The sequence below is a fragment of the Trichechus manatus genome, unplaced genomic scaffold, assembly GCF_000243295.1.
Source record: "Trichechus manatus latirostris isolate Lorelei unplaced genomic scaffold, TriManLat1.0 scaffold00263, whole genome shotgun sequence".
NCBI lineage: Eukaryota > Metazoa > Chordata > Mammalia > Sirenia > Trichechidae > Trichechus > Trichechus manatus.
Genome location: NW_004444199.1, coordinates 386,589 through 403,722, shown reverse-complemented (window position 1 = coordinate 403,722; position 17,134 = coordinate 386,589). Strand labels below are relative to the sequence as shown.

At 37.5% G+C, this 17,134-nt stretch overlaps 1 protein-coding gene across 1 annotated transcript in view; it reads left to right on the top strand.

Annotated features, from left to right (window-relative positions):
- Positions 1 to 17,134, top strand: part of ADGRL3 (adhesion G protein-coupled receptor L3) — a 553,170-nt gene that overhangs the window by 394,635 nt on the left and 141,401 nt on the right. Inside the window, exon 10 of the mRNA XM_023724827.1 lies at positions 1,639 to 1,677. Coding sequence (XP_023580595.1) covers positions 1,639 to 1,677 — 39 coding nt within the window. The remainder of the gene's footprint in view (positions 1 to 1,638; positions 1,678 to 17,134) is intronic.

The window sequence follows — 17,134 nt, the reverse complement described above, 5'->3', positions numbered from 1 at the left end:
TTAATGAATATAGCTGCCAGCTATTGTTATCATAATGTACTGGGAGTAGTAATTTCTATTAATGTTACATATCCATAGCATGACTTGTTATAGCAATACTTTGTATCTTTATTTAAAAATGGTATTAATGTCTGACAATATCAGGTAAAGCTGGCAATTAATGTCACATTCTAACTGGCTACAGCTAATCAGCTTGCCTCCTCTGAATATCAAATAACTGTATAATGGGCAAATTTCCATTTGTGTTGCTTTTTAATGCTCTCTTTTGTTTTCCATTTGTCTCTTTTCAGTTTTTTATATAATGTGGGTTATCGTATGTTAATTTGCATGATGGGGTAAGGATATGGGAGGGCAAAGGTTATTCACATGCTTGCTGGCTTGCTGTCATTTTCTGTGGTCCCCACTATTTCCTGAAGCAGTTATAACCCATCAGATTTGCAAAGTCAACTCTGTACAAATGAATTGTTCTCCACATTGAAATTCTGGAGGTTTAGAGTCCTGCAACCAAGATGGGAGTCAGTGATCCAAATGACAGCCCTGGCAATTTACTTGCACTCATTTCTCACTTAATTCTTTAGAAGAGTAACTGCTCTATGCTCATTGAAGAATGCATGAATTAAAGTTGGAAAAGTATTAGCCACACAAAAGGCATCAGAGTAACTGCCTCTTAAAGCTGGGTAATTTTCTCCTTCAACAGTCAAGGCTACTGAAGGGGAAAAGAATAGGGAAAAGGAGGGAAACCACAATCTAATTTATAACATTTGGGTGTCATTTATTAAACATGGCAAATAAACTGTTATTAATTACTCATTTTATCACCTGGGAAAAAATGTTTGGGACTGAATATAAGTTCTGTCACCCTGTTGCCCAGAAAACATCACTCTGTATGAAAATACAAACAAATAAACAAAAACAGTCTTTTTTTTTTTTATTCTGCAAACATTTTAAAAATGTATTTTAGTGGGGTTTTCTTTTTTGTTTGTTTGTTTCGTGGACATGGTCAAAAGATTTTTTTCAGGAAATATAACAGTGAAAAATCAGGAGATTAATCACATCCTTTTATGCAGAAGTTATTTATCTCTTTGTATTTGTCCCTTAGAATTAAATAGTCATAATGAGAGAGTATTCCCATTTTCCTAATAAATAACATTTTTTTGTATTTATGAACATATGTTTTGTGGTGCACATTAAGAGTCCATATAGTCTAAACCACAATCTTCCATCTTTGAAAAATGGGCCCAGCATATTTGACATAAATTACTTAACTTCATATGTCTTCATTTGTGGCCCATGAATTAATAATAACTAACCTGGACCATTTACATGGCCCATTTAAAGCAAATAAATTATATTGATTTTTACTAATCTCTACTAAATTTATTCCAAAGTTTCTTTCCATCATTAACAGCTTTATGCCATCCAGTTTTCATGTGGGTTGTCTGGATGGGGGCTTGGCCACTATTTTTCAAGTCATTGCTTACATATTGCTGCTGCTTAGCTTTCATTCTTTTCTAGAAAGCAGAACACACACAAAAAAAGGTGTTTTGTGTAGATGTGTTCTTTTATTTTTCTTGTTTTCTTCTGTCACTAACTTGTTTTTTCTATTCTGTGTTTAATCTGCTGTCTTAATGGATTCAGCTTCAGAAAAGAGAGCGCTCTTGCAGAGCCTATGTCCAGGTACTTTCCGCGTTTTTATAAATGTGTTAAGTTGTTGAATTGTCTCTGTTGGTGTTAGCGAGTATGTGCACGTGAGAGAAAATGATAATGTAAGCTATTTAACTAAAGGAATTTCAGGAAAGACTTGAAGGGTGGGAATGGAAAGACATAAGAAAGGGTATGGGCTAAACAGAAATTTGGCAGTGCCAATGTTCTGTTAAACAAGAGGAACACAGACTAGAAGGAGGTACCACTTGAGGTGTGAACATTGTGGTCATCACTAAGAGGTGAGTGCGGTATAATATATACATACTTAAATTCTTCGTAGAAGTGGGTATGAAAGCATTTCATTTATACATGGGGTCAGCCAATATATGAGTAGCAAGTCATTCAGAAATGACAGTCGAGTTCATATATGACAACAAATAGTCCAGAATACTTGTAATATCATGCTCTGTACCGAAATGAAACTGTTTATTGGCTCAAGACACACTTGTGACTGTCTTACTCTCTTGCTCATTGGAAACGTAGTAATCCCAATGTAAATTAGTTTCTATCCAGCTAACATGTTCTAAGTTGTTTTTAAGCAATGTAAAAATTATTCCCATGTTTATAGAATCTGTGTGAGAGAGAACAATCTCCTGAAGAAAGCTTTAGGGTTCTTTTACAAGAAGGAAAGTAGGGAGGGAGGAACAGAGGAAGGAACGAAGGAGGAAATTAAAAAAAAACATAAGTGTATGACTGTAAATTTTATTCTCTTTGTATACCTATCATAGCATTTTTATACTTGATGTGAGCCAAAAAACAGAGAACCAAATCATAGCATTTTTAAAGGGGAAGATCAACTGCAATTATAAAGAGAAATGCCCTTGAGAACCACAGTTATTAATTATCAGAATGGAAGTCTAGAAAATAAACCTTTATCTGTTTATTCATAACATAATATTGGGACATTGACTTATATTAACCAAAACCCTTAAGTGGTTGTTGATGTTAGCTACTGTCAAGTCAGCTCTTGACTCATAGTACCCTGTGCACAATGGAACAAAACACTGCCCAGTCCTATACCATCTCCATGATTGATTGCAGATTAGACCATTGTGATCTGTAGGGTTTTCACTGGCTGATTTTTGGAAGTAGATCACCAGGCCTTTCTTTATAGTCCACCTTCATCTGGAAGCTTCACTAAAACCCATTCAGCCTCATAAAAATACAAACTAAAACCATTACCTTCGAACTGATTCCAATTCGTGGTGACCCCATGTGTTACAGAGTAGAACTGCTCCTTAGGATTTTCTTGGCTGTAATCTTTATAGAAGCAGATCGTCAGGCCTTTCTTTCATGACACTGCTGGGTGGATTCCAACCACCAACCTTTAAAAAAATCCCGTTGCCGTCGAGTCGATTCTGACTCATAGCGACCCTATAGGACAGAGTAGAACTGCACCATAGAGTTTCCAAGGAGTGCCTGGTGGATTCGAACTGCCAACCTTTTGGTCAGCAGTCATAGCATTTAACCACTGTGCCACCAGGGTTTCCAACCAACCTTTAGGTTAGTTAAAATAAATCAAATCCAAACTGTTGCATCGATTCTGACTCATAGTGACTCAAAAGGACGGAGTAGAACCTCCCCATAGGGTTTCCAAGGAGCAGCTGGTGGATTTGAACTGCCGACCTTTTGGTTAGCAGCTGAGCTCTTAACCACTATGCCACCAGGGCTCCAGGATTTCGGTAGTAGTTGAGTACAAATCATTTGTGCCACCTAGGTACCTAGTTCAACATAAGAGCAACTGACAATCCACCACCAACAAATGGTGACAGCTATGCATGAGGTATGTTGACCTGGAATCAAACCCAGGAGATTAGATTGACATAAATACAAATATTAATTTATTCACTTATACTTTTCCAATGATCTGAATACTCACCTCCAATATCCATCTGTATAGTCTAAAACTGGGAATTGAATTTACAATCAGGAAGTGACTTCCCGTTGCCGTTGAGTCGATTCCGATAGGACAGAGTAGAACTGCCCCATAGGGTTTCCAAGGAGCTCCTGATGGATTAGAACTGCCAGTCTTTTGGTTAGCAACCGTAGCTCTTAACCACTATGCCACCAGGCTTTCAGAAGTGACTTAGTAAGCTTAAAATTATAGTGAAAGGAACTAGATGGCCTTGAGGGAGTGCTTATTCAAGTTGTGAAAAGCACAGTAAAATTTTTTAATGAATGGAGATATCTGTATTTTCTAGCGATAGTCATTTGCTTAATTCTGCCTTGTAAATTATTTTTCTTTCTAAATTTGATAGTGAACAAGACAAATAGAGTCCCTGCACTAGGATTTTACCATTTAGGGAACATACTGATTAATATTAACTTCAGACGAGTTAAAATACTGTTGAGCAGAATCACCTTTATTTAAATATACTCTCATCCTGGGAATGCATACACATCATCTTGATTGGAGTCAGGAGATTCAAGTCTCCTGCATAACACAGGAACACATTACAAATGGTTCTATGAATCAATTAAATTTCAGAAGGCCAAACCTGCCCATTGTATGTTGATTCTTACTAGTTTTACTCTCAGAATGGGCAATTTAAAAAATTGAATGAAAACCTAAAATGAAGTTAAAAAGCATTTTTTCTTGTGAGTTTCATTCTGAATTTGAATCCATCAGGATAAGAGCAATAACGGCATTTTGTGAGGCAGTCATTTAAAATGAAAATAATAATAATTTGAACATTGAACAGGCATTAGGGAGATAGGCTTTAAAATTGCATTTTACTTTATAAAATAATGAATCCTTGTGTATAAGAAACTGTTCAGGTTTATAGTCCTAAGATTTTGATAAAGAAATTGATTTGGGAGGTTAATATGTACGACCTATATTCCCAGTATGTGCAACAGAGAGAAAAATTAAAGTATTTTTCAGCACTGAAAGCTGAAAATCATTTTTGAGCGATCTTAGGATTGTTTTTGATTGCAATCTACACTATCCCTTTAATGGAGCCTTTGAGATAATTAGGTTTTCGATATTTAAATCTATGAAGTGTATGGTCATTCAAACATGAATCTCTGATGAGAAATTAATAGCACAGTTTATTCAATGGCTGATTTCCTGGTGTTATGATTGACTGGCTATGAATAAATATTTCAGCTATTGACTAAACATCTGATAAGGCCAAATACAAACAGAGTACTGGTGAAGTGGAAATGCTCTTCTCAATAATACATGCTACTTCTTTTGTTTTCCTGACTGTCGATTATTATTCTATGAATTCCAGAGTGTATAATACTTTAAACATTAGTATGACTGAATTTTAAAAACTTGTTTCATGTTCTCTATTGTTTCTATGTTCAGAGCACATTCTAAGTTAGGAAGTAGGTATGAAATATTCTTGAAGTGCTGTATACATTAAATTTGAAATAAGATGACTCTTAAATCATCGTGCATTTCTTAAAATATATGGCCTTTAGATGGGCACAAGCAGTGATCCCTACAGGTTTGCTTTTGACCATCTAAATCCATTTGTTGTCGTTAGTTGCCATTGAGTCAATTCCGACTCGTGACGACCCTATGAGTGCAGAGTAGAACTGCTCCATGGAATTTTAGAGTTTCCAAGGCTGTGGCCTTTTGGAAGCAAATTGCCAGGCCTGTCTTCTGAGGTGTCTCTTGGTGGTTTTGAACCACCAGCCTTTCAGCTAGTAATCAGGCACTTAACCATTTGTGCCACCCGCAGACCCTTCTGAATTCATTTACCATTCAATTATTTAGACGTTCAGTGACTCTTTTATGAAATATCTAGATCCAACTTTTACTTCTTGCTTCCTGACTTCTGTTTATTTCACACACACACACACACACACACACACAGACACACACACACAGACACACACAATACAAGGAAATCTAAACTGTCAGCTATCACCTATGATAACTGATTGGAGGGTAAGAAATTAATAAGTGGTTGATATGATCTTTTAAAATTATACATGAGTCAAGCACTACCTATAATACTTGCTTCTCAAGAGTTTCAAAAGAAAAAGAAAAAGTTTTGGTCCTACATATATATATATATGTATATACATAGAGAGAGTTATAATTTTAGGTTACTTTAAAAGCTTCGTTGACTGCTGAAAAATGGGAATTGATATGTAATGCAGTAAAAATATCATTACCATAACTTGAGCATAATTCCTTCGTTTAAGAAGAGTGTTTTAAGTCTTATGCCAGAGAAAATAAGTAAGTTTGTGTTAAACATGCCTGTTAAACAGCAAACACTATGTGCTATTACCAGAGAGGACCTCAGAGATGAGATGAGTTCGCTGAGATCTGGAGAGATGAAATGACGATCCAAGGTCACACACTAGCAATGATGGCACAAAGGCTTCTCTCCTGAACTGTGTCCATTGCTTCTTCAACATCGTGATTAAGAGTAACATTAATTAATCTTATTAAGAATAAGTGTACTTATTAAGCATTAAATGCATAGCCATCACTGTGCAGAACATTTTGCCTACAATCATATTTAATATTCAAAACAACCCTATGATGTAATTGTTAAAGGCCTAAAAACCAGAAAACCAAACTAGTTGGCTGTGGAGTCAATTCCAACTCATGGCAGCCACACTTATATGTGAGAGTACAAGTGTATCCAGTAGGGTTTTCAATCGCTGTTTTTTCAGAAGTAGATCACTATATCTTTTACTTTTCAGGAAGGCTCTAGGTGGACTCAAACAGCCAACTTTCAGTTAGCAGCCAGTCGTGTTAACTGTTTGCACCACCCAGGGCCAGATCACAAGATTACAAGATCACACAGTAATAATTAAGGGGACCTTGAATTCAAAGCCAGTTCTGTACATTTCATCTAAATGGAGTCATACAGTATGTGGCCTATTGTAACTGGCTTCTTTCACTTAGCATAATATTTTCAAGGGTCATCCATCTTTTTATGGCTGAATAATATTCCATTGCGTGGATATACCACATTTCGTTTAGTCATTTATCAGTTGATGGACATTTGGGTTGTTTCCACCTTTTGGCTGTGAATAATGCTGCTGTGATCATTTGTCTGTAAGTATTTACATGGACATACGTTTTCATTTCTCTTGGATATAAACCCAAGAGTGGAACTGCTGGTCATATGGTAACTCTATGTTTAACATTTTGAGGAAATACCAGGCTGTTTTCTAAAGTGGCTGTACCATTTTACATTCCCACCAGCAATATATGGGATTCCATTCTCTCCAAATCTTCGCCAACACTTGTTATTTTCTGTCTTTATTATAGGCATCCAAGTGGGTGTGATATGCAGAAGTTCTTAATTCTTGTCATGGAGTGGGACCAGGGAAAGTTTTGGGAGTATAATCCATGAACCAGTAAAAACATATGGATCTAAAGAGGGAGTTGTGGTTTTCATGAGAATCTGGGAGTAGTCTATGACCCAAAAACTTAAAAACAGCTACCACCATGATTACATTTATAGAACATTGTACTCTTCTGTAGTAGGAACTATTAAGAATTACTGTACAGGTAGTCTCGACTTATGATGGGGTTCCATTCTGACATCTCCGTCTTAAGTCAGTTCTGACATAAGCCAAATATCTCTTTTTTTTTTGTTTTCATTATTATTGCCTTATCAGTATATTTATTAATCTGATCTTTGAATATCTGTGAGTGAACATCTGACAATGATAACATTGGCAAATTATGCACTGCAACATTGTATGTAGTACATATTAACGATAGGCGGTACAAAAAAAGAAAAGAAATAGACTATCATTGAAGTGTGGTTCACATAACTTGAATACGTCATAAGTGAGGGACTACCTGTAGTTTACTTATTAGTCCTTCAAAAGCAGGACATTTTCCAAGTGAAGAAGTATATTTTGCTTTTTGTGAGAAGGTCCTTTTGTCCTCCAAATCTCAGAGGTGGAATGTGCTCTCTAGAGAGCCTGTAGAAGACCTTGCTTAGTAGGTAATATCAGTACATCTAGATATTGATAATAATCCTTTGAGTCTTTCTTTGGAAGCTGCTGTCACCTGCATAATCAGGTTGAGAAATAGTCAGAAAAAAATTGATAGATACAAATTTAGATAAACTGACACATACACACATGAGCTCACATGTGCGCGCACACCTGGTCTGTCTGCCTGCCTCCTTCCCTCCCTTCTTTCTTCTCTCCTCCCTTCCTCCTTCCCTTCTCCCTACCTCATTCCCTCCTTCCTTCCTTTCTCTTTCTCTTTTTTGAAAGGGATCATCTATGTGTTCTTTAAAGATTACAGTGTATTTGAAGCAAACACTTTTTTAAAATTTCAATTTGGAACTATACTTTGCTTACTTTATTTTATCAATTCTGTTTGTTTTGTCTTAGTAACTCACTAGAAATCTCTGTCTAAGGTACCAGTTGTGCAAAAGCAATTGTCATGGACTGGAAAAATACCACATCGAGGTCAACAACAAAAAAATTTAAGAAACACCTACTTTGTGCTCAGTAATCTTATCAGCACTTGGTAAACAACAGTGAACATAATAGGGAAAAATTCCCTCTCTCTTTCCTGGGGCAAAACTCCTAGTGGCAGACTATAACGTACAAAATAATTAAAATATATGGTATGTCAGATGGTGATAAATGCTATGGAAAAAAATAAACCAGGAAAGCCAGAGAGATGACACTGGGGATGTATTCGGATGAGGGGTAGCAGTTTTAAATAGTGTGGTCAAGAAATGCATCATTGAGAAGAAGATATTTGAACTAAACTTTGAAGGAGATGAACGAGTAAACTATGCAGATATCCAGGGAGGAGCATTCTGGCAGAGGTGGAAATATGCCTGTGGTGTTCAAGGAGGCCAGTGCAACTGGAGCAGAAACAAGAGATGAGAGTAATAGGGCATGAATCTGCCAGGTGGCAAGTGCCCAGATGTGATAGGCCATTGTAAGTTTTTTGGCTTTTGTTCTGTGTGACATGCTAAACCATTGCAGGTTTCTGAGTAGAGGAATGACATGATCTGACATGTTTTAAATGGTTCACTCTTGCTGCTAAGTGGAGAATAAACGATAGCAGGAAAAGTAAGAGCTGAAAGTTAGAGACCAGCTGGGCAATAATAGTTGCTTGGATTAGGATATTAGTGCTGCATGTTAAAACAATTATTGAGATTCATGATTTTTTTTTTTTTTTTTAAGTGCAACTAACAGGATTTGCTAAGGGATTGGAGATGAGGTGTGAGAGCAAGAGAGGAGTGAAAAATGTCAGAAAGTTTTTGGCTTGAGCAACTGGAAGGATGAATAGCTGAGATGGGCTATCTGTTACCAATTTGGGAGAGGTGAGAAAAGAACATTGCTTTGGAACATTAAGCTTGAGATTCCTATTATATATGTGAGTAAAGATGTTAAATATGCAGTCAGATATACAAGGTTGGAGTTCAGTTGAGAGGTCAGGCTAGAAATAAATATTTGATAGTATATTTAAATCCAGTGTACTGGATAAGTTCATCAAGGGAAGTAGTAGAGAGAGAAAAGAAAAAAGAATCCAGGATTCATCCCCAGGATATTACAATACAAAGAGATCAGAGCGAGGAAGAGGAAACAACAACAGAGAGTAAAGAGCAGCCACAAGGAAGGAGCAGGCTCAGGAGAATGTGGTATCCATCCCGGGGTCAGCTGAAGTTCTTGTTTCAAGGAGGAAGAAATTATGGCAAGTGTTACTGACTCAGCTCAGAAATGCTGACACAGCTATTCAAGGATGAAAATGTCCGCTTTTGATTAGTTAAAAAATTCCAAAACCCAGATATCTGTATTATTATATATATAATATCTAGGCATTTTTACCTATTCCTTTCATTTTTGTGTGTTATTAATGCAGAGTTATCTGTGAACCAAAGTTGCCACTTGCACCTTTGACAAAGTGCAAACTGAATTATGCCAGTTTTACTTGTGTGCTTTTGGTGCATAACACAAGAAGGATTCTAACCTCCATTTATACTACTAGGAAGAAATTAATGAGTATTTTCAAGTTGCTTGTTTGGTCACTTAATTGGCTGTGTGACAAAGAGCTCTGTGGTGCGTGTCAAACAACTTTCAGAGCCCTCTAATGATTTGTGCTTTGCTTGACTTGTGATACTATTCTGTGTGGCCTGTCAGGCTGGATATCCTTGTTAAAGTGGCTAGAATAAATTGGCTAGTGGTGTGCATACAATGTAGTATATTAAGTACAGCAACAGGGAGTACTTTTAGCAGCTCTTTCAAGAGATTTCAATGTTTGCCCGTAAGCATCAAAGGCAGCCCAAACTTTCATTTAATATAATTAAAAGGACATCTGAAAGTAGTTTGAATCACAGCAGGGTCTTGTGGTTTGGTAACCCTTTGTTAAAACTCTGTGAACTTAATGTATTTCACAGCTTCATAAATCTGCTCTTGATTTGTGTCAGTAAGAGAGAAAATATAAATCTGCACCCTGCATGTTTCTGGTGCCCTGAACCTAATGTTAAAAGACATTGAGATCAAAGAAAGTGACTCCAGTCTACAGAACCAGAGCAGTTTTCTTTAGGTGAAGAATAGTTGTAAGAATCCTCTCCTAGAAGTTGTAGTCATTAAATGCTGTCATAAAGCGATCATTGAATCAAAAGACAGTAAAACCATGCATAATACAAGCAGAGTAAATCTCATAGGTATTATTTAAGAGCTTGAACAAGTCAGTTCATAAATCTAATGATTCAAAGACCTCCAAAGGACAATGACAGATGTGAGTGGAGATCCTGCTTTGACATGGAAAGCACATCATTCTGGGAGACTCTCAAAATCCCCCTGGCGCCTATGTCAGGTCAGGCAGAAATGGCTGCTTTACAAAGTCATTTCTGCCTCTTCCATTCTGCATGTTTCCTATAAATAAACAAATGTCCCAGCTGCTGTTTGTGTATACATGATTTGTGAATGTTTCGGGAAGTAATTCAAAGGATTAAAAAAAAAAAAAGCACTTCTGTTTTTAAATAAAATGTTTTCATCTAAAACAAAATCATATTCTCTCTTCCTTTCAACAAGTTGTAGACTTTTTTTTTTTTCATTTAATATCCTGATCAAAACTTGGATCATTTATTAGTAGTAAAACTGTTTATTTAAAGTCCATTCTAATGCATCATTGCTTTCTGAACAGTGTTTACTTTCAGAGAAGTTTTAAATAATAGAAGAATATAAATATATATTAAATCTTTCCAAATGCAAGCAAATACACATGAATTTAGTTTGCTATTTCTTTAATAGCTTCATGATCACATAGTTAACCAGAAGGAAAAAGATATTAAAAACAGCCTTATAGATTTAAGATCGTACTTTCTGAAAGTATCATTAGCTTCTCTGGTACAGGTCAGAAAAGAAATGGAAGCTTTAAAGAGCAATTTGCAGTAACGAACTTGCCTGATGGTTTGGAACCAAGCAAATGATTTTTTAGGACTGTTCCCAACAGAGTTATAACTTTAATATTTTCCCTTATCTAATGTATCAGTAATGAATCTTGTGTAGATTGTAGAAAAGGGAACTTGACTATACTGGTGTAAACAAACACAGCTTTATTCTTGCACGTAAGAAAGAGAAGGCAGTCCAGGATTAGCATGCAAACTCCATGAAATCATCGAGGTTGGTTTTACTCCATTATCCTTAGCTCATGGTTTCCGTCCTCACGGTGAAGGTGACAAAATGCTTTCTTAGGTTCCAGTTCTCACTTCAGGCTAAGCCCCTAACAGAAAGAAGGACAAGGACAGGTGAGTAAAAGATTCACCCCTTTTAAAACTTTCCAGAAGTCCCATCTAACTACTTCTGATCACATCTCATAGGCTACCCTCTATACATTAATAGGTGGAGCTTTGCATCTGGGCATAGTGTCCAACGATTCTATCTAAGGCAAGAGGAATACTGGGCAACTTGCATTCTCAAATGTAACCAAAAATACGTTTTGTCTTATTTAATGATACAAAGAGTGATGTTTTCATTCCATTTTTGAGGTAATAGCTACTGTAGAGTCTTGACAATATTAGAGCTACTTTTGAATATTTAAGTGCAGATTAAAATGTGTTTTGTTTTTTGCTTAGTCATAGTCTGAGGCCAATCATTTTTTAAAAAAAAGTTTATTTCAAACCATTCTCAGACTGCATTTCTATTTTCAAGTTACTAATATTTTGAATAGCTAATATAGGCATATGTTATAAAATTAAAAAGCTAAATGAGAAATATATCTCTCCCTTCCACCAAGTCTACTGCACTGCTAACTTCAGGGCATGCCACAGACATTGTTGTCTATTTGAGTGGCACCCCCTGGAGTTGTGTAGTGTAACCCTGACTCTCCTCCACCCCCCACTCGCTCAGCTCTCCTTCCCCTGAGCAATCAATGTTATCAGCCTCTTAAATACCCTGCTCGAGATTATTTGTACTCTCATCCACTTGTTTGTTTCTTTATAAATCTTGCCATATAATCTCACAACAGTGTCATTCTTCCTTGTCTAGGATAAGGACTTTGGAAGTAGCTTGTGACAAACCCACACAATTGGAGGGCATTTAACCACTGAAAAGAACACACATGTGTAGAGGTGATCACGTGGATAGATTTGTGTCATGGTTTAAATAAATTTGAAAAAAAAAAAGAAAGAAACAACAGTTTAATTCTTCTTCAGTAGGAAACTGGTTAAATAAACTATGGTACACCAAATAATGAAATATTCTTTAGCCACAGAAAGACTGAGGTAGATCTGTAAGCATTGACTCAGAAAGATGGTATGATACAAGTAAAAACAAGCAAGAAAAAAGCCAGCAAATAAGGGCATTATCAGAGTGATCGTACTTGTGTGTATATGTATATAAATATTTAAAGTCTGGAGGGATCTGCAACAAACTGTCAAAAGTGATTTTTTTTTTGGGTTGAGTGGATGTTACTATTTCATAAATGGATTTATAGCCAGAACACTCCTTAGAAGGGAGGATGATGAGACTTTGCTCATTATTTTGGACATGTTATCAGGAGGGACCACTCCATGGAGAAGGACATTATGCTAGGTGAAGTAGACGGTCAGCGAAAAAGAGGAAGATCCTCAATGAGATGGACTGACACCAGTGGCTGCAGTAATGGGCTCAAACATAACGAGTATGAGAATGGCACAGTACCGGGTTGTGTTTCGTTCCGTTGTACGTAGGGTCTTTATGAGTTGGAACTAACTCCACGGCACCTTTCAACGCCAACAATTTACATACGTCTGTAGTTTCATAACTGTTTACAAGCATGTACTTTTTTTTTACTAATAAAAGTTTTGTTGTTCTATATTTCTTATAATTTATTATTATTTTTTAATGTTTATTTTTGGTAAGAATATACAAAATAAACATACATCTATTGAACACCTTCTACACGTACGTTTCAATGACATTGTTTACATACTTCACATTGTATTACCATTCTAAGTATCTCTACCCATATTGTTTCACCACCATTAACTTAGATTTTCTGCCCCTTAAAGTTTTCATTTGTGCTTTAGAGTTACTGTGGTAAATTTGATCTCATATGCATAATTCTTCAAAAGAGTGCACTGCTCAAGGAAACATTTTTTATTAATTGAGCTAATCTATTGTTTAGTTTTAGAGTTTATTTTTTAGAATAGTTTTACTTTTAGACACTTCCAGAATCCTATCTAGTATACATTATATTTAATTGTCATGTATCCTTAGGTTCCTCTTGGCTACAGTAGACTTTCCTACAAGCATGTCCTTTTTAGAGTCATAAAAATATACCATCAATTAAACAAAGTTAAACTATATAATTTAAGACTAGAATAGTTTTAGTCACGTATTCACTCAAACAAAATTGTGTTTCAGACACCGTTCCAGGTGCAAGTTTTCAGGGGTAAAGACAGAGAGGTTTCCTGCTGTTGTAGAGGTCACATCCTAGATCAGCTGGCTGGAGTTTGAGGAGGAAATAGTGAATCAGTCAATCAAAATGATAAAACAAGATGATGTCAGAATACTGTGCGGAGAATTAAAACAGAGCTATACGATTAAAAGTGAATGCTTAGTTACTTGAGATTGTAAGGCTCACAGAAGCCCTCTTTGGGGTGGTTTCGATGAAGCTAAGTCCTGGCAATATGTTTCCAGCTATGTGCCTACAGTCCCTGTGTGGCACAAATGGCTAGGCGCTCATCTGCTAACTGAAAGGTTGGCAATGTGAACCCACCCAGAGGCACCTTGGAAGAAGGCTGGTGATCTGCTTCCGAAAAGTCACAGCCTTGAAAACCTATGGAGCGGTTCTATTCTGCACACATTGGGTTACCATGAGTTTGTATTGACTCAACAGCAACTAATGACAACATGTGCCCATCTGGAGAAAGAGCATTCCAGGCATGGGGATCACCCAGGGCAAAGATAGTCAAGTGAGAAGTGGTTGTAGAGCTCTGGGACAAGAAAGGAGACCAGTATGACTGAAGCAATGGGTTGAGGGAGAACATAGTGGTAGGAGGCTATAGGAAGGAATCGAGGTCTGAATGTCATTAAAGAGATTTAACCTGGTTCATGATATTTTCACAAGATTACTCTGGCTGCAAACTTTTTTTTCCTCCAATATCCGTTATTACAGCTTCAGCTGTCGTCTTTATGTAGGTGATTCTCAAAAAAAAAAAAAAAGAAAGTATATATATATATATATATATAGTTAATAACTGCTTTATACTTTTCTAATCCATTCTCTCTACTGCCTTCAGAGTAAGGTTTTAAAAATACAAATCTGACTATGACTTGGTCCTATTTAAGACTGTCCTATTGCCCTCAGGAGAAAATTCTCTGTTCTGTAATATACTGTTACAAGTATCTGACTGCTCTCTCTGATTTCTTTCACCTCTAAATGGCCCCTCCAGTACCCTTGGATCCTACCTTCCCAAACCACCTAAGTACTTGCAGTTCTTATCTTTGCCTTTATAGTCACAGTACCCTCTGCTTAGATTATCCTTAGATTTGCTCTCCTTTCTCCTTCTCCTCTTCTTCCTGGTAACTTTGACATATCTGTCAAGACCCACTTCATTTGCCAACTGCCTTAAGGAACATTGTTTGTCCCATTTAGTCTAGATAAATGTCCTCTTAACTGCACATAAAACCAAACCAAACCCATTGCCTTTGAGTCGATTCCGACTCACAGTGACCTCTGTAGGACAGAGTATAGCTGCTTCATAGGGTTTTCATGGCTGCAATCTTTAGGGAAGCAGACTGCCATATCTTTCTCCTGCAGAGTGGTTGTTAGGTTTGAACTGCAGATCTTTCGGTTAGCTGCCAAGTTCTTAACCACTGTGCCACCAAAACCCCACTGCCATCGAGGTGATTCCGACTCATAGTGACCCTGTAGGACAGAGTAGAACTGCCCTATAGGGTTTCCAAGGTTGTAAATCTTTTCAGAAGCAGACTGCTACACTAGGGCTCCTTAATTGCACATAGAACACCCTAAGTTTTGATCTACTACAGCAAAGTTGTTGTTGTTAGCTGCTGTAAAGTCAGCCCCCGACTCATGGCAACCCCGTGCACAACAGGTTCAGACCATTGTGATCCGTAGGGTTTTCAGTGGCTCATTTTCAGAAATAGATTACCAGGACTTTCATCCTAGTCTTTGTCTGGTAGCTCCACTGAAACCAGTTCAGCATTATAGCAACACGCAACCCTCTATTGACAGGCGAGTGGTGGCTGCATTTGAACTGCACTTATCAGGAATTGAACCTGGGTCTCCTGCACGGAAGTTGAGATTTCTACTACTGAGCCACCACTACCCTCATTTCACAGCAATAATAGAGCTATATTTCAGTATATGTTCACTTGTCTATTTCTGAGCTCTTCAGGAAGAAACAGTGACACTTTTATTTCTGTTTCCTCAGGACCTTTTACAATATTCTTAGCACATACAGGGTGATCTCTAAATAATTACTATTTAATTGAAGTTCCAGGCCCATATTTCCAATTGCTTACTGGTATGTGCACTGTAGTAAAAATCCTCAAAACAATTCCTCTTCTCCCCTCCTTTCTTAAATTCACCCTATCAGGATTTTGTCCCCACCACTTAGATGAAATTTTACTTGTTGAGGTCATTAATGAGCTTATGCTGCTATACCTAATGGCCAGTTCTCAGTCCCTATCTTAGCTGACCAATCAGAAACCTCCTGCACAGTTAATCACTCCCTATTCCTTAATGTAAGTCCTTGAGTGGCTCAAGTGGTTCGCACTTGACTAATAACCTAAAGGTTGGTGGTTTGAATCCACCCAGTGTCTCCACAGATGAAAGGCCTAGTGATCTGCTCCCATAAAGATTACAGCCAAGAAAACCCTATAGGGCAGTTCTACTCTGTAACACATGGGGTCACCATGAATTGGAAAGGACTTAATGGCAATGGATTTGTTTTTCTGGTATTTATTCCTTGATACACTCTTTTCAGGACAACTCATTCCCTTGATTTTCCTCCTACCTAACACAAACCCTTAAAGTAGGAGTGTCCAATAGCACAATCCTTAGTTGTATTCTCTGTTTAGAGTAACTCTTTTGGTGATCTCATTGATTTAATGCCACCTAGGAGCCCAGATGGCTAAGTGGTTAAGAGCTGAGACTGCTAACCAAAAGGTCGGCAGTACGAATCCACCAGCCGCTCCTTGAAAACCCTATGGGGGAGTTGTACTCTGACCTATAGGGTCACTATAAGTGGGAACTGGCTCAATGGCAAAACGGATTTGGTGGTTTTGGTATATGCTTTTATAGGAATGCCTGGCTAAGTGCAAACTGTTAACGTGCTTGGCTGCTAACCAAAAGGTTGGAGGTTTGAGTCCATACAGAGGCAACTTGGAAGAAAGGCCCGGTGACCTACTTCCAAAAAAAAAAAAAAAAAATCAGCCATTGAAAACCCTGTGCAGCACAGTCTACTCTGACACACCTTGGGTCAGCATGAGTAGGAATTGGTATCTGGTATATAATTTAAAACTCACGAATGTTATCTCCAGCACAGACCACTCTCCTGAACTCTGGAGTATACTTTCCAGCTAAATTCTCAACATCTGCACTTCGTTGTCCTAAAGGTACCACAAACCTACTGTATCCGTAATTGAGTTCCTAATCTTTACCCCTAAACCAGTTTTATATGCATCTTTTGCCATCTTGAAGCCCTGCTGGAGCAGTGGTTAAGAGCTCGGCTGCTAACCAAAAGGTCGGCGGTTTGAATCCACTAGCCACTCCTTGGAAACCCTATGGGGCAGTTCTACTCTGTCCTGTAGAGTCGCGATGAGATGGTGTCTCAGTCATCTAGTGCTGCTCCAACAGAAATACCACAAGTGGATGGTTTTAACAAAGAGAAATTTATTCTCTGACAGTCCAGTAGGCTACAAGTCCGAATTCAGGGCATCAGCTCCAGGGGAACACTTTCTCTGTTGGCTCTGGAGGAAAGTCCATGTCATCAGTCTTCCTTTGGTCTGGGAGCTTCTCTGT